This window comes from Hypanus sabinus, chromosome 1 (assembly GCF_030144855.1).
Source record: "Hypanus sabinus isolate sHypSab1 chromosome 1, sHypSab1.hap1, whole genome shotgun sequence".
Taxonomy (NCBI): Eukaryota; Metazoa; Chordata; class Chondrichthyes; order Myliobatiformes; family Dasyatidae; genus Hypanus; species Hypanus sabinus.
The window spans coordinates 75,621,135-75,648,376 of NC_082706.1; the positions used below are offsets into that span (position 1 = coordinate 75,621,135).

The 27,242-nt window shown below is 41.9% G+C and overlaps 1 protein-coding gene across 1 annotated transcript in view; it reads right to left on the reverse strand.

Moving 5' to 3' along the window:
• The window catches only part of LOC132402227 (protein ITPRID1-like), a 112,278-nt gene that overhangs the window by 78,687 nt on the left and 6,349 nt on the right, over positions 1 to 27,242 (reverse strand). The window contains exons 2-4 of the mRNA XM_059985027.1: positions 22,263 to 22,311; positions 18,059 to 18,102; positions 3,545 to 3,598 (exon numbers count right to left, since the gene is read on the reverse strand). Coding sequence (XP_059841010.1) covers positions 3,545 to 3,598; positions 18,059 to 18,102; positions 22,263 to 22,311 — 147 coding nt within the window. The remainder of the gene's footprint in view (positions 1 to 3,544; positions 3,599 to 18,058; positions 18,103 to 22,262; positions 22,312 to 27,242) is intronic.

Genomic DNA, 27,242 nt, shown 5'->3' on the forward strand with positions numbered 1-27,242 from the left:
TGGAAAACCGTGGCCTAATTCGGGAGAGCCAACATAGATTTGTGCGGGGCAAGTTCAGTCCTACTAACTTGATGGAGTTTTTTGACAAGGTGATGAGTGTGATTGATGAAGGTAGAGCTGTGGATGTTGTTTACAAGGTTTTAGCAAGGCATTTGACAAGGGATACATAGTGATTTGGCCATTTGGATTCAGACCAGGCTTGTTCTGGCTGGAGGTCTGTCATTAGTCATGTTCTTCAGTTCATCAGTAACTGAAGGTGAATGAACAAGTGTAGCAGGCAGTGAAGAAGGCTAATGGAATGTTGGCCTTTATTACAAAGGGAATTGAGTACAAGAGCAAGAAAATCCTTTTGCATTTGTACAGGGCCCTGGTGAGATCACACCTGGAGTGTTGTATACAGTTTTGTTCTCCAGGGTTAAGGAAGGATATCCTGGCTATAGAGGAAGTGCAGCGTAGATTCACGAGGATAATTCCTGGTACTGTCTTACGCAGAGAGGTTAGAGAGACTGGGCTTGTACACGCTGGAATTAAGAAGATTGAGAGGGGATCTGATTGCAACATATAAGATTATTAAGGGATTGGACAAGATAGAGGCAGGAAATATGTTCCAGATGCTGGGAGAGTCCAGTACCAGAGGGCATGGTTTGAGAATAAGGGGTAGGTCATTTAGGACAGAGTTAAGGAAAAACTTCTTCTCCCAGAGAGTTGTGGGGTTCTGGAATGCACTGCCTTGGAAGGCAGTGGAGGCCAATTCTCTGGATGCTTTCAAGAAGGAGCTAGATAGGTATCTTATGGATAGGGGAATCAAGGGATATGGGGACAAGGCAGGAACCGAGTATTGATAGTAGATGATCAGCCATGATCTCAGAATGGCGGTGCAGGCTCGAAGGGCTGAATGGTCTACTTCTGCACCTATTGTCTATTAGTGGTGTTCTTAACGATCTGTGCTGGGACCTCTGCTGTTTATGACATATATAAACGACCTGGATGGAAATGTAGATGAGTGGGTTAGTAAGTTTACAGATAACATGAAGATTGATTATGTTGTGGATAGTGTAGAAGACTGGCAAAGAATACATGGGGATATAGATGTGGACAGAGAAATGACAGCCGGTTTAACCAGGCTAAATGTGAAGTGCTAAACCTTGGTATATCAAACGTGAGCAGAGGGATTTTGCAGTCCAAGTTCATAGCTTCCTGAAAGTGGCTATACAGATTTATAGGGTAGTTAAAAAGGCATATGGCATGTTTGCCTTTATTATTCGAGGCATTGAGATTAAAAGTCAGGTCATTATACTGCAGCTTTATAAAATTCTAGTTAGGCTGCATCTGGAATTTTGCATATAGTTTTGGTCACCCCATTACAGGAAGAAAGTTGAGACTTTGGAAAGGGTGCAGAAAGGTTTTACCAGAATGTTACCTGGTTTTAGATGGCATGTGTTGTAACAAGAAGTTGGACAAACTTGGATTGTTTTCTCTGGAGTGGCAGAGGCTGAGGGGAGATCTTATGAGCTTATGAGAGCCGTCGATAGAGTAGACAGACAATATCTTTTTCCAAGGAAACATGAGGAGCATGTTTTTTATGAAGAGTGGCTGATGCCTGGAATGTGCTGTCTGGAGTGGTGGAAAAGGCAAAAACATTAGAGACTTTTAAGAAATGATTATATAGACACATAAATATCAGGAATATGGAAGGATATGGGCATTGTGTAGTTAGAAGAGATTGGTTTAGTTAGCCATTTGATTTCTAATTTAATTGGTTCAACACAGCATTGTAGACCAAAGAGCCTGCTCCTGTTCTGTTTTTACTTTGTTCTATGTTCTATGCTTTATCATCCAATTCAACCGAAGGGTCCTGATGTAGGCACTGAAGCCACACCATGTCAACTCAAAAGTGCTGGAACCAATATTGTGTCATACCCATTCCAATCCACTACCATCATTTATACTGTAGCACCGATTTTGGACGTAGCAGGTATAGAAATTTTATTGCAATTGTGCCCTCAACATATTTGTCTAGACTTGTGAAGCTCTGTGCACATTCACCTTCAGGTCAATATTGTTTTCCAATTTACCTCTGGTACTCTCAACTCCCTCTTATCCTTTGACAGAAGAGATGCAAGTGTGGGCGACAGAGGGACTCAAAGTGATTCGTTAAGCAAGTACCTCTGCTATCCTTCAAAAACTGGCTTTCAGAATCAGCTTCTGAAAGCAGACGCGATCGTGAAATTATTTGGATGAAGTTGCTCTGCTCGATAAAACATAACCCGTGATGAATCTCCAATATACTGTGCCACATTCAATATTTCATTTTCGTCTTAAATTCAGTTATAAAAAATGAACTAACCTCACATACTCTTTGAAAGACATGTTTTGTATTGAACTTGGATATATCATAGCTGTAAGATTAAAATTAAATATTTGTCAATATATTAAACCGAGAAATAGATCTCACCAAATTGTCAGACATGACTGTATTTAAATACATTGCAAGTATTGTGTAACAGTCCTCCATTTTGATTGGTAGACAATCCATAGGGAGTCAACTTTTAATCACACACCCATATTCCAGCTGATGAATCTAAGTTATGGTTTGATCCAGCAAAACTCACACTTCTGTGGTTTGTCACAAATGAGTCTTGGCACAGATCAACACCTCAAAGTGTCTCCACTTTCCCATATGTATTTGTTTTCTGGGAAATTATAAGTGGTTAGTTGTTCTTCTAGGAAGCTATGTTTGAATGTGCAAATGGAGTTGATGCATTTGGAATTGAGGCTGGTCCATCTCTCAAAAATATTTAATTAACTTCTTATGAAATTCAAGTGACATGAGCATAGTAACAATAAAAAAAAATTAAAACTCTCACTAGGAAATGGTTATCCCAGGAGAGCCCAACTTTAAATACATGGATGGAAATTACAATGAACATTTACAAAATGGAGAAGATAACAGCATCTGTTAACCATAAGCGGGAACAATTTGATTCATACTGGGAAAAATGGTTTAACTACATTAATGCCTCATAGACCTGATTTTATTCTCACAAACCAATGAATCTGTTGTTTAAAAAAGATCACTCTCTACTTGTACATAGTTCTTTCCTTTTGTTTGTTTTTTTCTTTCCACTCTTTTCTATAAGTGTATACCTCAGATAAATACTTTGTGGAGATTTGTGATATATATGATTATATGATATATATGTACAATGTCTGAAATACATCTTATGGAAATGTTTGTTTGATGATGAACTTCAATAAAAAATAAATTACAAAAAAAAATCCTTTTATTTTTGTCTTGGGAGTTCTCTGTCCTATCTTCACCATGGCCCTCCTCCTAGTTCTCCCTAGGACCAGCCTGTAAAAATCAGGAAACTGTCTCCATAGGGCCAGCCTGTAAAAGTCAATGGGAAATGAGACTATTGCAAATTAATTCAAGTTATTTCCCACAGTTCCTATCCCTGAATCACTGAAATAATGAACAGAACAGGATTAGAACCGAGCTGGTAGGGAACGCAAAGGAGAGAGAAAAGTAAATATTGCTTACCTTCCACTCCCAACATTAAGTCATCTTCTGTGCTGTTCATCCTCTGCATGATTTCTGATGGGCCAGACATGAGAGTTTGTCAGTCCATACCAACTTTATTCTCAGAAGCAGCAGTTGTTTAAATGAAAAATTGCAAAAGAGAATTTTACAGTCTCGTGATCACCTCAGGGTAAGAGCAGCATGTGCAGATTAATTTCACACTTCTGTCTGCTGTACTTCTATTAGGGTCTTAAGAAAGAGGCTGAAAAGCAGGACCTTGAAGATAGGAATCTTTGGATTACTTCCTGTGCCACATGCTAGTTAAGGCAGGGATGTAGAGTTCGCAGTGATGAATGAGAGGCTGAGGAACTGGTTTAGGGAGCAGGGCTTCAGGTTCTTGAATCATTGGGCCTCTTCAGGGACAGGATGATCTGTCCAAGAGGGATGGGTTGCAGCTTAACTGGAGGCAAACCAATATCCTGGGTGAAGGATTTGCAGAGGGTTTAAACTCATTTGGCAGGGTGTTGGGAGCAAGAGAAACATGTCAGAAAATCAAGTGATCGAGAAGAAGGTAGGTATCATGACCAGTAAGAACAGAGGGGATCAAGGTAATAGACAGAATTGGATAGAAGGCTTGGAACAGGTTTGTTTTAATGCTGGCAGCATTGTGAGTAAGATTAACTTAGAGCATGGATCAGTACATGGAACTATGATGTTGTAGCCATTACAAAGACTTAACAGAGAGAAGGAAAGGAATGGATGTTTTATTTTTCCAGGGTTTCAAAGCTTTAGAAAGGCAAGAGAGGGAGATAAACAAGAGGGGGCAGTATCACTCTTAATCAAAGTCAATGTCAGAGAGGATCCATAATAGTAGGCTCATCCATTGACGCCATATGGGTAGAATTCAAAAATAAGATCAATAATAATAATAAGAAGAAGAAGAAGAATTCAAAAATAAGTGTAATCACTCTGATGGGAATACACAACAGACTCCATTGTAGCCACCAGGATATTGAAGGACAGATATGCAGGCAGATTAGAGAAAAGTGAATAAACTGAAGGGTTATAGTTGTGGGTGACTTCTACTTCCTTAATCTAAACAGGTACCTCCTCAGTGCAAGATGCTTAGATGGGGAAGGATTTGTTATGTGCATCCAGTAGGTTTTTTAAATCAATACGTAGGCACTTCGCCAAGAGGAGAGACCATAGTGGACCTGGAGCTGGACAATGAGCCTGGCCTGGTGACTGACCTTTCAGTCGGAGTACAGTTATGGATCAGTGAGCACAACTCCTTAAAGTTTAAGATAAGAATAAGAATGGATCTTATGGCAGAGCCTCAAGATGGAGTAGGACAAATTATGTAAGTTTTAGGCAGAAGCTAGGAGGAGTTCATTGGAGACAGCTGTTTGTGGACAAGTCTACATCTGACATGTGGAGATTGATTCAAGTCCACTTTCACAGAGTAAGTGACAGCTACTGTAGCTTAGATAGGATTGAAGGACAAGGATAGCAAGATCAGGGAACATTGAATGTTGACAGAGGTAGTAAACTTAATCAAGGAGATAAAGGAAGTGTATGTAAGGCTTAAGTAATTGAAATTAAATAGAGCCCAGATGTCACCGATTAACTGGACTTTGACAGCTTCCACTTGTGCAGCAAAGAGAACCATGTATCAAACTGCTGTGAAGTTTGAGGGGGAAAAATGACATTTTAATACAGAAATTGACTAGCTGTAAACAAATATTATTCCAATAGAAATTTTGTGCACTTCTGAATCCCATTATTTGCATATTTAAATACCAATCATAATACATACTTCAGGTGTTATTACCCAATTAAAACTACATGATAAAGGCCAATAATATTTGAGAATTAGTAAAATAGCTTCCCAATAGTAAGTGTTTCCCTAGAAACCTTTGTTCACATCTCGATCTTTATCTTAGTGTGCTCAGTATCCTTGGTTCCCACGCATGAACAGGAAGGCTGTGCTGTACAAGAGTTCAGTGTCCAGGGGCCACTTTCAGCCTGGGTGACTGCACCATATCTGCACACTGTCGCTGTTAACTTATCATCTTGACTGCTGTCTTAGTGAACTTCAATGCATAGAAAGGCTATACAAAGTGTCTGCTCTGATCTGTTAGCACACCATTTTACCCTTTACTTTGCTGCAACTTCCACAGTCATTGAAGATTATAAAGAAAGAAAAGAACTCAAGAAGAGCATTAAGAAATACAGGAGAAGAGTCCTTAGCAAGTAAGATTAAAGAGAATTCCAATGTACTCTGTACATACAGTACATCATGAGCAAGAGGATAATCAGGAGTGGTTAGGAACAGTCAAGGCTAAAGATGGGAAGGTGCACTTGGAGGCAGAGGATGAGGTCCTAAGTGAGTACTATGCATCAGTATTTACCAAGGAGAATATACAACAAAGGATAAGGAGAAATATGTGAAGCATGCAAATATACTTAGCCATTTTGAGATAAAGGAGGCAGTGTTGGTTCTCTTGAAGAACATTAAGGTGGGTAAGTCTTCAGGGTCTGATGGTATATATCCAAAAGTACTGAGCGAAGCAAGAGATGAGATTGCGAGAGCCTTTACCAATACTTTTATGTCCTCTCTAGCCACAGGCAATATCACACAGGACAGCCAAGCAGTTAATGTTGTTCTATTCTTCAAGAAAGCAAATGGAGACATCACTGTAGTCTCACATCATTTGAGGAAAGTTACTGCAGAGGATTATAAGGGATAAGACCTATGAACAGTCTGAAAAACATTACTTCATTAGGGTCAGTTAGCATGATGAGGCAAGTCGAGTCTTACTATCTTAATTTGAGTTTTTTTTGATTAGGTGTCAAAGCTAATGGAAGTAGAGCTGTAGATGTTGTCTACCTGGATTTTAATAAGGTGTTTGTAAAGGTCCCCCATGAGAAGGTTAGCCAAAAGATTAATTTGCATGGGATCCATGGTGAATTAGATGTTTGGATTCAGAATTAGCCATCCATAGAGGACAGAGGATGGTGGTTGATGGGACTTATTCTGGTTTGAGGTCTGTGGCTAGTAGTGTTCTGAAGGGATACATACTGGGACCTCTGCTTTGATATGTATATATCAACTGCATGAAAATATAGATTGGTGGGTTAGTAATTGTGCAGACAATACAAAGATTTGTGGTGTTGTGGATAGCATAGGACACTGCTAATGGATACAACGAGATATAGATCAGTTGCAGGTATTGGCCGAGAAATGGCAGATGGAGTTTAACCCAGTCAAATCTGAGATGTTGCACTTTGGTAGATGAAATATAAAGGGACTGTACCCTGTTAATAGTAGGATTCTGAATGGAATTGATATGCAGAGGGATGTTGAGAAACAACTCCATAGCTCCACAATGGCTACCCAGTCAATTGGGTGATTGTCATAAGGGGACAGGAGGCTGGACCCAAGTTCAGGACGCAGGCACTGAAGTACAAGGGGCAGGAAGGTAACAACTAAATGAGAGACAAGATATGGAGACCATGGTGTGCATGAGGGACGTGACGTTCAAGGTGATGTGAGAGTCTTAGATTTCAGGCAGGCAAGGCAGGATCCCAGAGTTCAGGCAGTGTCTAGGAGGGGTCACTGGGTGGGCCACATAACTCCTAGGCAGGGCCCAGACCTACCAGGCAGGAACACAGGGGCCTGAGCGGGTCATGGGGCACCTGGGTAGGTTGCCGGTACAACCCATTGGCAGCGAGGGATAGGTAGGGGCAGAGACCTCTGGGCAGGCCACACAACTCCTAGGCAGGGCCCAGACCTCTCAGGCAGGAACACAGGGGCTTGAGCAGGTCATGGGGCACCTGGGTAGGTTGCAGGGCACAACCCATCGGCAGCGAGGGATAGGTAGGGGCAGAGACCTCTGGGCAGGCCACACAACTCCTAGGCAGGGCCCAGACCTCTCAGGCAGGAACACAGGGGCTTGAGCAGGTCATGGGGCACCTGGGTAGGTTGCAGGGCACAACCCATTGGCAAAGTCCCCCACCAGGCAACAGCAGTCTGGCCAGGCTTGCTCGATGGAGGCAAGGGATAGGAAGGGAACTAGGTCCAGGGTGACTACCAGACTTACTCAAGGAACTCATCTTTAACTAGGGGAACTCCAAGCCAGGGCAACTGGAGGTGCAAGATAGACAGGACAACCCCATCCAACTCCACTCAGTCCCAGAGCCCCCTCTATACACCGCCAGCTGATGGGCATCAGGTGTGCCTCCTTGAGCCCCAACAAGCCACAATGATCCATAAGTGTGACTAATTGGGCTCAAGGGCGAAAGGAGGGACGGCAACAAGACCCGGAGTCTGGAGTCCGCGGACTGGATCAAGAACCGGAATGCAGGCTCCAGACCGGACCATAACAGTGATAAAGAATCCATGTGACATGCTTGCCTTAATTAGTCAAGGAACTGAGTTTGTGAGTCAGCAAGTTGCATTGCAGCTTTAGTAAAACTCTCATTATTTTGTATTAGAGTAGTGCATTCAGTTCTGGTTCCACCATTATAGGAAGCATGGAGATGGTGCTGAAGAAGTTTACCTGGATTAGAGCACATGGGCTATAAAGAGAGGTTGAACAAATGAGGGCTGTTTTCTTTGGAGTGGCGGAGGCTGAGGTTTATAAGATAATGAGAAGCATAGATAAAGAAGGTAGCCACAAACTTTCTCCCAGAGATGACATGTCTAATACCAGAGAGCATGTATTTAAGGTGAAAGCAGGCAAGTTCAAAGGAGATGTACAGCGCAAGCTATTTTTAAACAGGGTAGAGGGTGCCTAGAATGTATTACCAAGGGTGGCAGTGGAGGCAGGTATGATAAAGGCATTCAAGAAGCTCTTGGTTAGACAGATGAATGTGCAGGAAATGGAAGGATATGACATTGGATAGGCAGATGTGATTAGTTTAGTTGGACATTTGATTATTAATTTATTCAGCACAATATCACTAGTTGAAGGGCATTTTTCTGTTTTATGTTCTGTCAGTCCTCCTGTGCAAGCCTGAAATATTACTCCCCAGTTTAAAAAAAATTGTGGGAATCAGAACACGATGTCAAATGAATTATTCGACAACAATTTCATTGAGGAAGTTTTGGGCATGAATAGGCTGGTTAAAATTTGTCAACCATGGACTCCTCTACTGTCACGATGAGGCCACACTAAGGTGGGAGGAACAACGCCTTTGGGTAGCCTCCAACCTGATGGCATGAACATTGATTTCTTGAGCTTCCAATAATTCCTCCCCCTCACCATTCCCCATCCTCTTTTCCCTCTCTCACCTTATCTTCTTGCCCGCCCATCGCCTCCCTCTGGTTCTATTCCCCCCTTTTCTTTCTTCCATGGCCTTCTGTCCTCTGCTATTAGAATCCCCCTTCTCTAGCCCTGTATCTCTTTCACCAATAAACTTCCAAGCTCCTTACTTTATCCCTCCCCCTCCCGATTTCACCTACCACCTTGTGCTTTTCCCTCCCCACTTCCCACCTTTTAACTCTACTCCTCATCTTATTTTCTCCAGTCCAGCGAAAGGGTGTCAGCCTGAAACATCAACTGTACATTTTCCCATAGATGCTACCTGGCCTGCTGAGTCTCTCCAGCATTTTGTGTGTGTTGCTCAGATTTCTCGCATCTGCAGAGTTACTCTTGTTTTAGACTGGCTAAAGATTGTTTTTAACTTTCAGCTTCCATTTAAATTTTGTTCTTCTGATTCAGTACCAGTACTGTCTGTCTGAACTGAACTCAGGAGATGGACAGAGCTGATCCAGGGTGGTTGCTCATTAGAAGGTCCTGTTCCAAACTACTCTTCAGACTGCAAATCTGTCTCTTGAAACACAACATGAAAAAAGTCAAAGCAAGTCACTTTGAAAGAAGGGTTGCTGGGACAATGCCATATAGTTGGCAACCTTTATTAAAATTAAAAATTGAAAATGATCATTAAGATTGAAGGGAGATCATGCATAAAAATTTCATCGTAAGTGCTGTTTGAATGAAATATGGCACAAGTGCATTAAAGACTAATGACATTGCTGGGTTTTGAATTTCAAGCTGAGCTGTTAAATACAATGCATGGAAATTTGAAGATGTGTAATAAATCTGTTCTACACTCTAGCCTTCAGATATTCTTCAGAGATACTTATTGCTTTCTTTTTGATCATAATCCTCAAATCCTCCATGTTCTCTTTTGCTAGTCTTTGTGCCCTCATCTATCCAGCTGGATACACAGCCTCCTACTTGACCAACATTTCTATGATGCAGTCCTCTTACTGAGGATTAAACATCATTACCCTCTCTCCTACAGAGCTAGTACATCTGCTTAAGACATATTAGCAATTTCTCAAGTTATTTTTAAATAAACATATAGACTATTTTTATGTTGACTTTGGATATTGCTAGTTTTGGTAATTTATATATAAGTTAGCTATAAAAGGACATAGATTAAACAAGATTAAACAAGATTGTCTATTCAAACTCAAGCAACAAGGACCTCCCAGTATCTAGAGCTTACATTATGTCATCACTATCTTTTATTATTATATTTCATACTCACAGAAGAATATAAATATATAATACTCCTCTCTTATCCCATGAGATAATCACGTTCATGGGATTATGCCAGAGTCACTGGCATTTATTGTAAAATATGTCATTTTGCAACAGCAGTACATTACAAACATAGTAATTAAAAAACTATAAATTAAGTAAGTAGTACAAAAAAGGAGGAGAAAACAGTGAAGTATTGTTCATGGGTTCACTGTCCATTCAGAAATTGGATGGTGGAGGGAAGAAGCTGTTCGCGAAACTCTGAGTGCATGTCTTTAGGATCCTTTGCCTCCTACTTGATGGTAGCAACGAGAAGAGGGCACACCCTGGGTTATGGGGGTCCATAATGATGGATGCCACCTTTGAGGCATTGCCCTTTGAAGGTGTCCTGGATACTGTGGAGGCAAGTGCCCATGATGGAGCCAAGTTTACAGCTTTACGCCGTCTCTTCAATCCCCTAATGACATAGACATGCATCATGCCTTCTTTCTAATTGCATCAATGTGCTGGGCCCAGGATAGATCTTCAGAGAAGTTGCCTCCCAGGAGCTTGAAACAGATCAGTATTTCTACTCCTGATACCTTGATAAGGACTGACGTGTGTTCCCTCAATTTCCCCTTCCTGAAGTGTACAATCAATTCCTTGTTCTTACTCATGTTCAATGTAAGGTTGTTGTTGCAACACCACTCAACCTGCTGATTTATCTCACGCATGTAAGCTTCCTTGCCACTAGCTGAATTTCTGCCAACAATAATTGTGTCATCAGAAAATTTATAGATGGCATTTGAGCTGTGCCTAGCCACACAGCTGTTGGTGTAGAACGAGCACAGCAGTGGGCTAAGCATGCATCCAAAGCAGTTCTGTTAAGTGCTTCTTTGCCTCCCTTGACTTTGCGAAGTGTGGGTGTGGGATGGCACAGTAAATGTACTTGATACTGGGATAACAGTGGTCAAGTGTTCCAAGGATGATATGTTGGTGGTAGTTGTGTGAAAAATTCTTCAAGTTGATCTGGTTGAAATACCCCAGAATCATAGTGGGGTGCATCAGGGTGCACTGTTTTGTGCCTGCTTATTATGGTGCTCAGCTCCTCCAGTGCCTGCCTGTTGCTAGTTCGAGGTGGAATGTACACAACTATCAAGATGATGGTGGAAAACTCGCTCAGCAGATGAAATGGTCGTCATTTGACTGCTTGATGCTCCAGGTCAGGTGAGCAGAATTGCCATGTCTGTGCAGCACGAAGAGTTAATCGTAAAGCATACTCCACCTCCTCTGCCTTTAAAAACTGAGCTGTCTTGTCTTTGTGGAGAATGGTGAAGCCATCAAGCTGCAGCACGGTATCTGAAAAGGCAGGGAATAGCCATGTTTCCTTGAAGCAAAGTACATAGCATTCCTTGATACCTCTACCTTGCTCTGTGGTTTTCTGTTTTACCTTCTAGAGACTGTACATTTGCCAAAAGGGTAGACAGGAATGGGGTCTAAAGCTTTTGTGTTTCAATAGTACCTATAGATGAACACGCCTTTCCTGCTTCCATTTTTTAAAGAGGAACTGCACTTGCCAGCTGAGTCTGCAGTACAGGATCCACTGATTTTGAGTATCGATAGATTTTTTATAAATCTTAAAACAATGTACCCATGACTATGACTGTGGATTTCAGCTATAGTCCTAAACAGGAATACTTGATGATTCTCATCGAAGCTGTGCACTTCGGTCCTTCAAACCTATTCAACCTTTTTTCTTAGTGTTCAGGTTTAAGTGGAGTGGCCATTGTGTGAGTGGGCCAGTGTTAGAGTGGGGAATTGAGGCTTTGGCGAGGAGAGGCATAGGCTGCAGGTTGACATTTCTTTCATTTTTTATTCATTCTTTCCTTCTTATTGCATATATAAAACAGTTGGAATGCCAGGCTGGATAGTGGAATGTTCCTAGAATGTTCCTGGATAGTGGTAGGTCTTATACTGTGAGCAGTAGAGCACTGAGGAGTGCAGTAGAACAGAAGGATTTGGAAATACAGATCCATTACTTATGGAAGGTGGTATCACAGGTAGATAGGGTAATAAGGAAAGCATTTGGTGCATTAGCCTTCATAAATCAGTGAACTGAACCCAGAGATGGGATGCTATGCTGATGTTTCAAGACTTTGCTGAGACCTAATTTGGAGCATTGTGTGCAGTTTTGGTCACCTACCTTTAAGAAAGATGTAAATAGGATCAAGAGGGTACAGAGAAAGTTTATGAGGATGCTGCCAGGAATTGAGGACCTGAGTTGTATGGGTAGAACTTTAGTCCATAAAACATTGAAGATTCAGGGATGTTTTGATAGAGGAATACAATTTTATGATGGATATAGATAAGGTAAATGCAAGCAGACATTTTCCACAGAGGTTGGGTGAAACTGCAACTGGAGGTCATGGGTTAAGGGTGAAAGGTGAAATGTTTTAGGGAAACATGAGGGAGCACTTAATTACTCACAGGATGGTGAGAGTGTGGATCTAGCTTCCAGTGCACGAGATGGATGCAGGGTTGATTTCAACTTTGACGAGTAATTTGGATAGGTACATGGATGGGAGGGGTGTGGAGGGCTGGTGTATGGAGTGCTAGGGTCTGGGTGCAGATCAATGGGCCTGGGCAGATTTCTGGTTTGGCATGGGCTAATGGGCTGAAGGGCCTGTTTCTGTGCTGCACTTCTCTAGGATTTTAATCACAATCTCAGAGGATACATTGGCAATATATATTTATCATAAATCCATGTACTACTGTATTATCTTGACTATATCTTGCAGTGGGCCGTGGTCCTTATTCTCTTAGTATCTTTGTTCCATCATAGCTGTTGAGATGAAGATATTTTTCACTGAAAACTTCCTACTTTTCCTCAAATGTGGTTTCCTCTCTCTCTATCACTGATCATCAAAGCTCTGAAATGGGTTCACTTTGCACTTCTACTCACTTCTTTATTTCCATATCCGGCTCTCATTCTGATCATCTTTTCTTTGGGTTCCAACAAGACCCAACTATCCTTGAGCAAGGAAGGTCTCATCTTCTGACTTAGTATGCTTCAGCCTTCTAGATTTAACATTGAACATAATACAGTACTGTGCAAAAGTCCTAGGTACAGATACTATATGTAGCTAGGATTGTTACCAATGCCATATGTTAATGAGGCCAGAATTATGAAGATCATACAGTTTAACACTCCTGTGGGAATCCATGAAGATACTGTATGCAGCTACAGCCACCAATTACCTTGTGATTTTAGTCTCCAAGGCCAATGTGGGAGCATCCTTCAAGAGGGTGCGCCTACAGTTTAACAGGATGTTTGGTTATGGCCAAAGGGCAGAGAGAAAGAGAGAGAGGACACTGAACCAGATCAACGGTTCGCTGACTTTAATGGCAACTGTGCAGAAAATAACATAATAAAGCTAGGCCAACAGGGCCATTATCTAGAACTGTCAAGCTAAATCTGACACAGCGGCTCATCCGTAGTAGCTTAATGATAAATGAATATCGCTCCTGAGCAGCGTCAAGCTAAACAGTAGTCTTCTTTCCTGGAAGGAGAACGATGGTAAGCATGGCATGTAGAGGTTGCTCTGATTTTGGAAAGTCTCAGCAAGACTGGAAAGTGAGCAAGAGAGTTAAATACCACCACAATGAAACAGTAACTGGCTGGAATGTGAATACTCATGAGTGTGACTGCTGAACCTGTTTGGAAGCTCACCCATGAAGGTGCGCAGACCCCGCAGCAGAGTGCGTGCTGGGATATTGACCCAGATGGGGTATCTGGCTGAGTACTAAAGATCTGTGCTGATCAACTGGCTGGAGTGTTCACCGATATCCTTAACCGCTTGCTTTGGCAGTCTGAGGTACCCACCTGCTTCAAGCAGGCTTCAATTATACTGGTGGCAAAGAAGAACGCGACAACTTGCTTCAGTCCACTGATCCACAGTGATGAAGTGCTTTGAGAGGTTGGTGATGAAACATATCAATTCCTGTCTAAGAAGCCTCTTGAATCCACTCCAATTTGTCCACGGGCACAACAGGACCAGAGCAGATGCCATCTCATTGTTCTTCATTCAACCCTGGAACATCTGGACAGCAAAGCTGCATACCTCAGGATCTCTTTATCAACTACAGTTTGGCATTCAATGCTATCATTCCCACAAAACTAATCAGTAAGCTTCAGAACTTGGCCTCAATACCTTCTTGTTCAATTAGATCCTCAATCTCCTTACTTGCAGAACCCAGACAGTTCGAATTGGCAACGACATCTCCTCCACAATTTCCATCAGCACAGATGCACCACAAAGCTATATGCTGGGCTACCTGCTCTAAACTTATGACTGTGATGCTAAGCACAGCTTCAATGCCATATTTAAGTTTGCTGACAACACCGCTGTTGTTGGCCAAATCAAAGTTGGTGACAAATCAGCATACAGGAGGAAAACTGAAAACCTGGCTGAGTAGAGCACAGCAACAACCTCTCACTCAATGTCAGCAAGACCAAGGAGCTGATTATTGATTTCAGGAGGAGGAAACCGAAGGTCCATGAGACAGTCCTCATCAGCAGATAAGAGATGGAGAGGGTCAGCAAATTCCTCAGTGTTATCATGCCCAGGACACAAGTGCAATTATGAAGAAAGCATGGCAGAATCTCTAATCCCTTAAAGTTTTTGAAGATTCAACATGATATCCAGAACTTTGACAAACTTCTATAGTTGTGTCATAGAGTGTATATTGACTGGTTGTATCACGGCCTGGTTTAGAAACATCAAATGATCTTAAACAGAAAATCCTACAAGAAGTATATGATACGGGCTTCTCCATTGCAGGTAAAGCCCTCCCCACATATATTCACATCTCCACGGAGTGCTATTGCAGCAAAGCAGCTTCCATCATCAAGGACTCCTACCACCCAGGTCATGATCTCTTCTTGTTGCTGCCATCAGGAAGAAGTTACAGGAGCCTTAGTACCAACACCACCAGGTTCAGGACCAGTTATTACCCGTCAACCATCAGGAAGGAGGTACAGGAGCCTTAGTACCAACACCATCAGGATTAGGAACAGTTACTACTCCTCAACCATCAGGCTCTTGAACCAACGCGGATAACACAACTTCACTTACCCAATACTGAACAGTTCCCACAACCAGTTGGCTCACCTTTAAGGACTCATCATTTCATGTTGTCAATATTTATTGCTTATTTATTCATTATATTTTCTTTCTTTTTGTATTGGCACAGGTTGTTGTATTTTGTACATTGATTGCTTGTTGGCTCTGTTGGATGTGGTCTTTCATTGATTCTATTGTATTTCTTGGATTTACTGTGTATACTTGCAAGAAAACAAACCTCATAGTTGTACTTGGGGACATAATGCATTTTGTTACTAAATTTGCTTTGAACATTGTACTTCAAAACATGACTTCCATTACTCACCACAGATACTGCCGGGTCAGTTTTTATTTCACATGTTCAGTTCTAGCTCCTTTTTTGATTTAAGAATGCAGAACCAGCTAATACTTTCAGCAGCTCTTGTTCATCACTGTCTCCAATTTGCTACAATGATCTTTTCACATGAAAAATTAAGCACCGATCCTTCTACCTTTGCAACAACTGTTCCATTTACCACTTCCAATTCCTCTCCAAAACCTTTGAACATACTGCAGCCTCAAAATTTCCCTGGAAAACCATCCAAATTTCTCCAGTTGAGGTTTCATCCCATTCAAAAACAATTCAAAGGCATAAATGAAATCCATAAAGACAGTTGTACATGTTTGACAACACTACAATGTCTGTTGACTGCAGGGTGCATGGGACCGCACTCATCTTATTCCATTCTAATCAATCAAGTTGCTAGAGAATTACCTCTTGTTGTCCTCAGGTTCTCAATCCCTGCCCCAAGATTCCTGTAGAATGTCAGTTTCCTCACAAATGGTATGTGGACAACACCCATAGCAATTTCACCCACACCCCTCTCTCCCTTTTGACTCCCTGACAGTTTTAATTTGTCAATCTGCTTGTCTAATATCACCCAACAGAAACTTACTTCAAATGGTGTCAAGGCGAATGTCAGCTTTATTTAAAATTCTGCTCTGCAACTGCCAACTATATCCATTTTCCAGGCAATTATCTGCAAAAGACCACTACTCTTCACAATCCTGAACTTTAAAAGTTCAGAACAATATATCAGTGCCAGTACTGCTCTGTCCTTTTCTTCTTCCATAACACCAGCTCCTGCGGAAGTTCACCTCTTGTTTTAACTTTCATTGTTGCTCTAACTTTTGCTGCCTTTGGACTTGACCATTGTAATGTGCTCCTAGTTATCTTCCCTGGCTCTATTGTTTCTCAGCCTGAGGTAATCAAAACACGTCAGAAAATTACAGTTCATATTTTTATCTACAGTTCAAGTATCTTGGCCTCACAAGAAAGGAAGTCCGTGGCCTTTCTCCTGTGAGTGAGCAGGGGATGTTCTGCTTTCAGATTTTCCGTTACATAACTCTTCAGAGGAAATTTGAAAGTGCTTCAGAGGAACATTTCCAGATACTTTCATAGTCTTTATAATTCCTTACAGCACCCAGAAACCTTTCCTTCCAGTCCTGACCAACTACACAACCCTGATTTTAATAGTTTCACCTAATGCTGCTGAATCTTTACTGCATCACTCTGATTCTCTTCCTTTCTCATCCCTTAGGGTACCTATTGCATCTATTTTGACTAAACTTTCACTTAGCCATCTCAAGATATTTTTCAGAATCTTGCTGACAAAACATGCTCACCCAATGAGCAACTGTTTTACAATGTCACTGTATTCACTATATTACAAATGTCAAGCTCAGAGGATTTTATATTTGCTGGGTGGAATGCAAATCTTGGTTTTGAAACTGAAAACTTCACCTAGTTTCTAAAAGTGCCCATGTGATCAGTTGAACTCTCACAATAGACCACTGTGATATTGGGAAAAAAAGCGCGGAATACAGCTATAGACAGGGATTTTGGTTACTCCGAATTTATGATCCATTTCTAAAACCCATTTTTAGCCAATGCATGTAGTAGTAGTGCATTCCATTACAAGTCAGTAGCCCTTCATAAATGAAGCACTGCTATGTAGCTTTTGTTTTATTTTACTTTCTTTAGAGATACAGCATAGAGTAGGCCCTTCTGGTTCAACAAGCCATGCTGCCCAGCAACCCATCCAACTAATACCAGCCTAATCACAGGACAACTTACATTGACCAATGAACCTACAAACTGGTAATCCCTTGGACTGTGGGACGAAACTGGTCACCTGTTGGAAACTCATGCAGTCATGGGAAGAAAGTACAAACTCTTTGCAGGTGGTGCCGGTATCAAATTCCAAACTCTGGAATGCCCCGAGCTGCAAAACCATCGCACTAACAGCTATGCCACTGAGGCGCCTTCTTCATGCAGTGAAAAGGTTTTTCTTTTCTGTTCAAAATGGATTTTTTAAGCTATGTTTCTGTAGGGCTGTTATATGAACACCATTGCTTGCATTGTGTTTATCTTGTAGTGGATGTGTTTTATTTCTATCAATTGTCTTTACTGGTTTCAACTCCAGTCAAAAGTTGAACAAGTAAGTCCATGATTACTGCCACTGGTTGTTACTCATTGTGCAGACTTGGTCTGAAGCATTCTTTCCAAGGATCAAATAATTTGCCAATAACTGTCTCAAGACAGGAAAAGATCATTTTAGCAATACTGTACACAAGTACAATTAGGACTTCCCTACTTTCTAGTTTTCGTCATTCCTGGTGTTTGAAATACAATACTATAGAAAACTTACATTTTATCTCAAGAGAATATCTGTTTTATGTTAGTCCTGCTATGAAAGGCAAATTTGACTTGCAATAAAGGAAGCTGGTATGAAGAGCTGTGTTTTACAAATGTGAGTAAAATTAAGTAACAATAGTGCTGACAATCAGCCTAACAATGAAACACCCTCAATGGTAATTCTAAGTTTTACTGTCGTCACCTGCTTCCTGTGGGCTCTGAGTCCTGGCTTCATATACAAGTGATCTGTAAAACAAAATAGCACATTTGATATTTACAAAATGCTCCCACACCAAACTAGGAAACCTAAAACCACAACTACACACAAGACATTTGGCAGGCAACCTCCGTGTTATGGATATTTGGTGTATGGAAGTTCACCCCTTATAGAATCACCACTCAAAAGATCCCAAATAAAATTCACTTTCATGGAATTTGTGTGAGCAAAGGTTAAAAAGTGAGAAAACGTAAATAAATTTTATTTTTGACTCAAGTTTCTCGTCACATACACAGATGACATGGTTCACCTTACAAAAAGTCATGATACAGGCCATTTTCTAGGAATGCAAACTCCCACATAAAGTAGGGGTCATCAATATAGGTATCTGTAAGAGAATGAAGCTTGGAGAAATGAAAAAATCAGATCATAAGCTTAAAATCAGAATCAGGTACATTATCATGTCATGAAATTTGCTGTTTGGGACAGCAATGCGGTGCAGGATTTGGATTGCTCCAATATGTTTACAGTCACTACAGGTCAACAGCAGATGCCGTTTCATTCCTCTTGACTCAGCTCTGGAAATCTGGAAAGTGAAAATGCATTTATCAGGATGCTCTTCATTGACTGCAGCTTGGCATTCAATGTTATCATCTCCTTGAAACTACTCACTGAGCTCCAAGACCTAGGCCTCGATATCTCCTTATGCAACTGGATCCTCGACTTCCTCACTTGCAGACCCCAGTCAGTATGGATTGGCCTTTCCTCCATAATCACCATCAGTGCATGCACACTACAAAGCTGTGTGCTTAGCATCCTGCTCTACTCGTTTAATACCAATAAATGTGAGGATACGGCAGTGCCCCTACTTTGCATAGATTAGGCATGTCATCTAAAACTTACATAGATTACAGAGGAGAGTATCCTAACTGATTGTATAATAGCCTGGTATGGAAACAACAAAGCCTAAGAACAAAAAGTCCTACAAATGGGGTGGACGCAGTCCAGTCCATCGCAGGCGAAGCCCTCCACATCATTGAGCACATCAACAAGGAATGACTGCCACAGGAAAGCTGTATCTGTAGTCATGGACATACCCACCCCCACCCATCATCCAGGATAAGCTCTAATCTCTCTGCTGCCATTGGGAAGGAGGTACAGGAGCCTCAGGACCCATACCAGCAGGTTCAGGAACAGGTATTAATCCTCAGCTATCAGCGTCAATATCCAGACTGATTCCATTACCTATGGACCCGCAACTCATGGCCATTATTTGTTTATTATTAATTTATATTTGCACAGCTTATATTCTTTTGCACATTGGTAGTTTGTCAGTGTTTGTATGTAATTCTTCATTGATTATATTGAATTTCTTTTGTGCTGCTGTGAAAGCCTGCAAGAAAATATATCTCAAGGTAGTATATGGTGACATGTACGTGTTTTTGATAATAAATTTAATTTGAACTTGAACTTTGAAAGTTACTATAAGTTACAAATAAATAAAAAAGGAAACAAAAAGTTCAAAGTACATTTATTATCAAAGTATTTATGCTACATACAACCTTGAGATTCATCTTCTTACAGGCAGCCACAAAACAAAGAAAACCAATAGAACCTTTTGAGAAAAGGGAATACCGTCAAACAGCCAAAGTGCAGAACAAAGAACAAATTATGCCAACAATAAAAAGTAAGCAAATAACGTTCAGAACTGATGTTCATGAAAGTGAGTTCACAGACACAGAGATAATTACGGCTGATCCAAGAGCCCATTAGTTGCAGGCCACAGCCTCAATTCAGTGCAGAGATGAGTAAACCTTACTGAGCAGCAAGCTGAGCACCAGCCTGTCCCTCATCTCCAGCCCTGACAACGTGACCTTTTCAATAAGGCCCAGTGCTTAAATTGGCTAAACCTCCGATCATTCCTCACTCTTAGACGTGGGCCCTGCCACTTTGATATGTCTTTGGGGCTGGCCCTTTCATCTTGATTCAGTCTGTACCTAACCTTTCAAGTTGGGCCTAGTGCTTTAATCGGCCAAACAGTGGGTCATCCCTCACTCTCAAAAGCAGGCCCCGCCATCTCGACTCTACTTTGTCTCGGTTTAACTGCTTCGAATTGTCTCCAAGTCTGCTCCAGCAATGGGCAAACATTGGCTCATTCCCCACTCTCGGCCCAGGTCCCACCACCTTGATTTGGCCCATACCCGCCAGACTGCAACTTTCGAGGCTTCAGTTCACACTACAAAAATGCCAGGCAACACAGGCGGTTCCAAAGCTCAAATCCAAAAAGGAAGTTGCAGGCTATTGATTGCAGTGATCATTTTTAAGAAAAAGTGTGATCAATAAAGTAGCTAATGGTTGTGTTTGCTGTCAGCAAGTCACCACTGAGTTTCGTCAGCTCCATCTTAAACCAAGAGGAATACTGAGGTAGTGAGGTATTCATGGGTTCACGGACAATTCAGAAATATGATGATGAAAAGAAAGAAGTTTTTCTTATAACACTTGAGTGTGGATCTTCACCTCCCATACCTCCTCCCCAATAGCAATAATGAGAAGAGGGCGTGTCTTAGATGGTTAGAGTCCCTTATGGTGGATGCAGCACCTCTTGGGCACCACCTTTTGAAGCTATCGTTGATAGTGGGGAGAGTTCTGCCCATCAAGGCAGAGTCTACAACCCCCTGCATCCACACCCTGGCCGCGATGCAAACAGTCAGAATGCTCTCCATGATACATCTGTAGAACTTTGCTAGTCTTTGCTGACATACCAACTATCCTGAGAGTGGCATGCCTTCTTCATGACTGCATTAATATTTCGGGCCTCGGGTCGATCCTTTGAGATGCTGACAACCAGTGACTTGACACTGCTCACTTTTTCCACCAGTGATTCCTCAAGAAGGATGGGTGCATGTTTTCCCACCTTCTCCTTCCTGAAGTCCACAATTAATTCCCTGATCTTGCTGACACTGAGTGCAAGATTGTTGTCGTGACACCACTCAACCAGCTGATATATCTAACTCCTTTATGCCTCCTTGTTGCTTTCTGAGATTTATGTGCAGCAGTGCTGACACTGGCAAATTTATGTTATGCCCAGCCATACATCCATGAGTATAGAGATGGTGGAGCAGTAGGCATCTCTGAGGCGCACCTGCATTGATGTCAATACCGATGAGTCCTCGATACACAGTGTGCTCCTCATCCAATCACACTTCCTTCTAATTCCAGTCTCATGCTTAAAGTGCAGAGATCAAAGATAGCACAGTTCTGCATAGAAAGAGGTCACAAAGGAACTGTTGATAGGACAGACTTGATGCATAATGAAATGGGTACTGTGTTGGGAAGTGTAAGAAAGATATTTTGTGTACAGTTATTGAGCATAGAATCAGAATCAGGTTTATTGTCACTGACATTGTGAAATGTATTTGTTTGTGGCAGCATTACAGTACAATACAAAGGAAATAAAGTAAAGGGCACCGAATAGCAATTCACATATGTTCAATTTTGTAACCCTGAAAACAGCTTTAAACAAAATGTGCAAGACCCTACCCTAGCATAACTTTTGCTCCTTTGCAGCTATACCAAGGGCTTGTTATTATGTCCATCTCACAATGGTGTATGAGTGATATTGGCCTGAGCTACTGGATCCTGATGCTATGCTGCAGGCAACCTGATCATTGCTGATAATGCATGCTGACAAAGGCCTTTTCCTCAAAGACCATTTACCAATTTCTGAAAGTTTCTGATTAGACTTGTTGAACAAATGCTGAAGTGTATTTTAATTATTCAGAAAGAAAAACTGAAAATAAAAATGCAGCCATTGAACAGCATATTTAGCTCAATGCAAGATAACTAAAGTAAAGATAAAAGAAACCACTTATATTTAATCTAACCCAATCCCAGAGACAGAGCAAATATGAGATGGGCCAGAACCTGTTCTGTTCCATTATTTCCTTCTACATAGGAAGGCAGAGCTACGTTAAACAGCAGTGTGGATCCATTTGGAACTGCCAGCCGCATAAAGCGTGGTCCACCCCAATGACTGCTTATACCCTTGACTCTAGCTGTGACTCTGTGGGGTCTCAGGAGCAGCTTCCCCATTGTCATCATGGGAAGGTTTGGAAAGAACAAGTAGAAGATGGTTCTCACTGGTATTTTTGCATCAAGAGATTTTTAGAGGTAGGAAAGGATTACTCACGTGCAATTACTGTTGAACCAATCTTGAATATTCTGTTGCTTGTAGTCTCCTGTGGGAGCATAGGATAGGTACAGATTAAAAATACCATTCAATTCAATTCTACTGACCTCATCCAGTTTTCTATGGCTATGCTTAATTGCATGAATAATAATTTGAGAGCTTCCTCCAGCATTGCCCCAGCCTAATTTATTAGCAGTCAGATCAAAGGGAGACAAGGAGAGCTCTAGCCACATGTATTTGACCATGAAGTAGCAGCAGCCATTATTAAAACACTACAACGGAGTTTTAGAATAAAATTGAAATACAATCTGTCCAAGGGGAAAAAAATAAAGCTTGTGAAATAATGACATCTTACCTGGAGCAACAGAATCACACAACACAAAAACTGGCCTTATGGTCCACTGATCATCATGCACCTACTTCGTTCTCCCAGGGTACCATCAACTTGTCCTCACACTGGGGGCAACTTGCAGAGACCAATTAGCTTGTGAATCTTCAGGTGGAGAACATGCAAGCTTCACACATTCAGGCCAGGGCTGAAGCCTGTTCAGTCAAGCCACAAGGCAGTTTGTGAACTTACTGTCACCCTAGAGAGGAAGGAATGCTGTCGAGAAAAATCTTCCAGCCTGCCTCCTTCCCCTCCCTCAATCTTTTTATTGTGGCATCTTCTTCCTTCCTTCTCAGTCCCGAAGAAGGATCTTGGCCTGAAACATCGACTGTCAATTCATTTCCATGAATGCTGGCTGACCTGCTGAGTTCCTCCAGCATTTTGTGTGCATTGCTGTGGGTTTCCAGCATCTGCAGACTTTCTTGTGTTTGCTATAACCAAATCTGTCTAGATACTCCAGGACTTAACTACAGGATCTCAGTCATATAGTCATAGAGCACTAGAGCACAGCAACAGGCTATTTGTCACATCTAGTCCGTGTCAAACTGTTGGTCAGCCTTGTCCCATCACTCACACCTGGACCATAACCCTCCATACTCCTCACATTCACTTACTTATCCCAACTTTTCTTAAGTGCTGAAAGTGAACCAGCATCCACCACTTTGTTTGGTAGTTTTATTCCTCTGTCACTACGCTTAAAAAAGTGTGATAAAGTTACCCTTAAGTATTTCACCTTTCACCTTTAATCTGTGACTTCTAGTTCTGGTCTCACCCAACTTCAGTGGAAAAAGCCCGCTTGCATTTAACCTATCTACACCCCTCATAATTTTATAAACCCCTCCCCTCATTTTGCTACATTCTAGTGAAGTGGTCCAAATCTGTGATGTATAATGGCTGAATTATCACAGTAGGAGACATAGCTACACAGATGCAATGCATGGTAATGACAATAGACAATAGGTGCAGGAGTAGGCCATTCGGCCCTTCTAGCCAGCACCGCCATTCACTGTGATCATGGCTGATCATACACAATCAGTAGCCCGTTGCTGCCCTCTCCCCATATCCCTTGACCCCACTATCTATAAGAGCTCTATCTAACTCTCTTGAATGCATCCAGAGACTTGGCCTCCACTGCCTTCTGGGGCAGAGCATTCCACATATCCACCACTCTCTGGGTGAAAAAGTTTTTCCACATCTCTGTTCTAAATGGTCTACCCTTTATTCTTAAACTGTGGCCTCTAGTTCTGGACTCACCCATCAGCGGGAACATGCTTCCTGTCTCCAGCATGTCCAATCCCTTAATAATCCTATATGTTTCAATCAGATCCCCTCTCATCCTTCTAAATTCCAGTGTATACAAGCCCAGTTGCTCCAACCTTTCAACATATGACAGTCCCACCATTCCGGGAATTAACTTTGTGAACCTATGCTACACTCCCTCAATAGCAAGAATGTCCTTCCTCAAATTTGGAGACCAAAACTGCACACAATACTCCAGGTGGGGTCTCACCAGGGCCCTGTACAGTTGCAGAAGGACCTCTTTACTCCTATACTCAATTCCTCTTGTTATAAAGGCCAGCATGCCATTAGCTTTCTTCACTGCCTGCTGTACCTGCATGCTTGCTTTCATTGACTTATGGGGAAGTACAACGAGATCTAGGTGATCCTAACTTGACTCCATTTAGATAGTAATCTTCCTTCTTGTTCTTGCCACCAAAGTGGATAACGCCACATTTATCCACATTAAACTGCATCTGCCATACATTTGCCCACTCACCCAACCTGTCCAAGTCACCCTGCATTCTTATAACATCCTCCTGACATTTCACACTGCCACCCAGCTTTGTGTCATCTGCAAATTTGCTAATGTTACTTTTAATCCCTTCATCTAAATCATTAATGTATATTGTAAAGAGCTGCGGTCCCAGCACTGAACCTTGCGATACCCCACTGGTCACAGCCTGCCATTCCGAAAGGGACCCGTTAATCGTTACTCTTTGTTTCCTGTCAGCCAGCCAATTTTCAATCCATGTCAGTACTCTGCCCCCAATACCATGTGCCCTAATTTTGCCCACTAATCTCCTATGTGGGACTTTATCAAAAGCTTTCTGGAAGTCCAGGTACACTACATCCACTGGCTCTCCCTTGTCCATTTTCATAGTTACATCCTCAAAAACACTCCAGAAGATCAGTCAAGCATGATTTTCCCTTCATAAATCCATGCTGACTTGGATTGATCCTTCTACTGCTATCCAAATGTGTCATTATTTCCTCCTTTATAATTGACTCCAGCATCTTTCCCACCACTTACTTCAGGCTAACCGGTCTATAATTCCCTGTTTTCTCTCTCCCCCTTTCTTGAAAAGTGGGACAAAATTAGCCACCTTCCAATCAGCAGGAACTGTTCCTGAATCTATAGAACATTGGGAAATGATTACCAATGCGTCCACGATTTCTAGAGCCACCTCTTTAAGTACCTTGGGATGCAGACCATCAGGTCCCGGGGACTTATCAGCCTTCAGACTCAACAGTCTATCCAACACCATTTCTTGCCTAATATAAATTTCCTTCAGTTCATCCTTTACCCTAGTTCCTTTGGCCACTATTACATCTGGGAGATTGTTTGTGTCTTCCCTAGTGAAGACAGATTCAAAGTACCTGTTCAACTCACAGATCCAAAGTACCTCTTCAACTCATCTGCCATTTCCTTGTTCCCCATAATAAATTCACCCGTTTCTGTCTTCAATGGCCCAGTTTTGGTCTTAACTATTTTTTTGCTATTCACATACCTAAAGAAGCTTTTACTATCCTCCTTTATATTCTTGGCAAGTTTATCTTCATACCTCATTTTTTTCTTGGCGTATTGCCTTTTTTGTAATCTTCTGTTGCTCTTTAAAAGCTTCCCAGTCCTCCGGTTTTCCGCTCATCTTTGCTATGTTATACTTCTCTTTTATTTTTATACTGCCCTTTACTTCCTTCATCAGCCACGACCACCCCTTACTCCCCTTAGGATCTTTCTTCCTCTTTGGAATGAACCAATCCTGCACCTTCTGCATTATTCCCAGAAATACATGCCATTGTTGTTCCACTGTCTTCCCTGCTAGGGTATTGTTCCATTGAACTTTGGCCAGCTCCTCCCTCATAGCTCCATAGTTCCCTTTGTTCAACTGTAATACTGACACATCCGATTTTCCCTTCTCCTTCTCAAACTGTAGGTTAAAACATATCATATTATGGTTACTACCTCCTAATGGTTCCTTTACCTCGAGGTCCCTGATCAAATCTGGTTCATTGCACAACACTAAATCTAGAATTGCCTTCTCCCTGGTAGGCTCCAGTACAAGCTGTTCTAAGAATCCATCTCGGAGGCACTCCACAAACTCCCTTTCTTGGGGTCCAGTACCATTCTGATTCTCCCAGTCTACCTGAGTCAGCAATTGTTTAAGACCAGCAACTAAAGAATTTGCATTTTCCGTAGTACCAAGAGACTAGTTAGTAAGTTTGTCAATGACACGATAATCAGTAATGCCATAGACAGTGACAATGGCTATCAGGATCTACAGAGGGATCTCAATCAGCTGGGCAGATAAGCCAAAGAAAGCCAAAGAAAGGCAAAGGAGTTTAATTTGGATACGTGTGTTGTTTGCATTTGAGGCAAGACAAATGAGGGTAGGACTTTCATAGTAAACAGTAGGGCTCTGGGAAGTGTTGTAGAACAGAAGAACCTAGAAGTACAAAGACATGGTTGTCTGGAAGTAGGTGCCACAAGTAGACTGGTTGATGAAGAAGGCTTTTGATATGTTGGCCTTTATCAGTCAGGAAACTGAGTATAGAATTTAACATACTATGCTGCAGATATACAATGTTGGTGAGGATACATTTGGAATACTGTGTTCAGTTTTAGTCACACTGCTATAGGAAAGATGCCATTAAGTTGAAGAGAGTGCAGATTATGCTTATGAGAATATCTCCTGGGCTCGATGGACTGAGCTATGGAGGAAAATTGGCCATTTTGAGTCTTTCCTCATCAGGGTGTAGGAGAACGAAGGGTGAACTTACAAAAGTGTATAAGATCACAAGGGGCATAGATAAGGTCAATACGCACATTCTTTTTCCCATGGCTGGGTAATCAATAGGTTTAAGTTGGGAGGGAAGAGATTTAACAGGACCCTGAGGACTGAACCTTTCGACCAGAGGGTGGTTAGTATCTGGAAGATTTAGAAGCATATGAGTCAAACATGGGCAAATTGGACTAGCTTGGATGGGATTCTTAGTTGGCTGGATGACTTGGACTAAAGAGCCTTTTCCTGTGCTGTATGACTCCATAACTAACAACCACTGAGGAGAAAATCCAATCAAACTTGCCGCATGGCACATCGGGTGGGGCCCCCCGAGACAGCGATGCACCTTACCCTGGCACTGGAACGAGGTGCCCTGTGGGCCCTCCTCAACCTAATGCTGACGGAGCTGTGTGACTACAGGGCCCTCATAGTGGTGCAGGAGCGGCATTTCAAGCAGAGGCCATTGGCGGAAGCAATGAGGGAAGAACTGGGCAGCCGTATGGGAAGAAGCCTGGGGGCATTAGCAGCTGA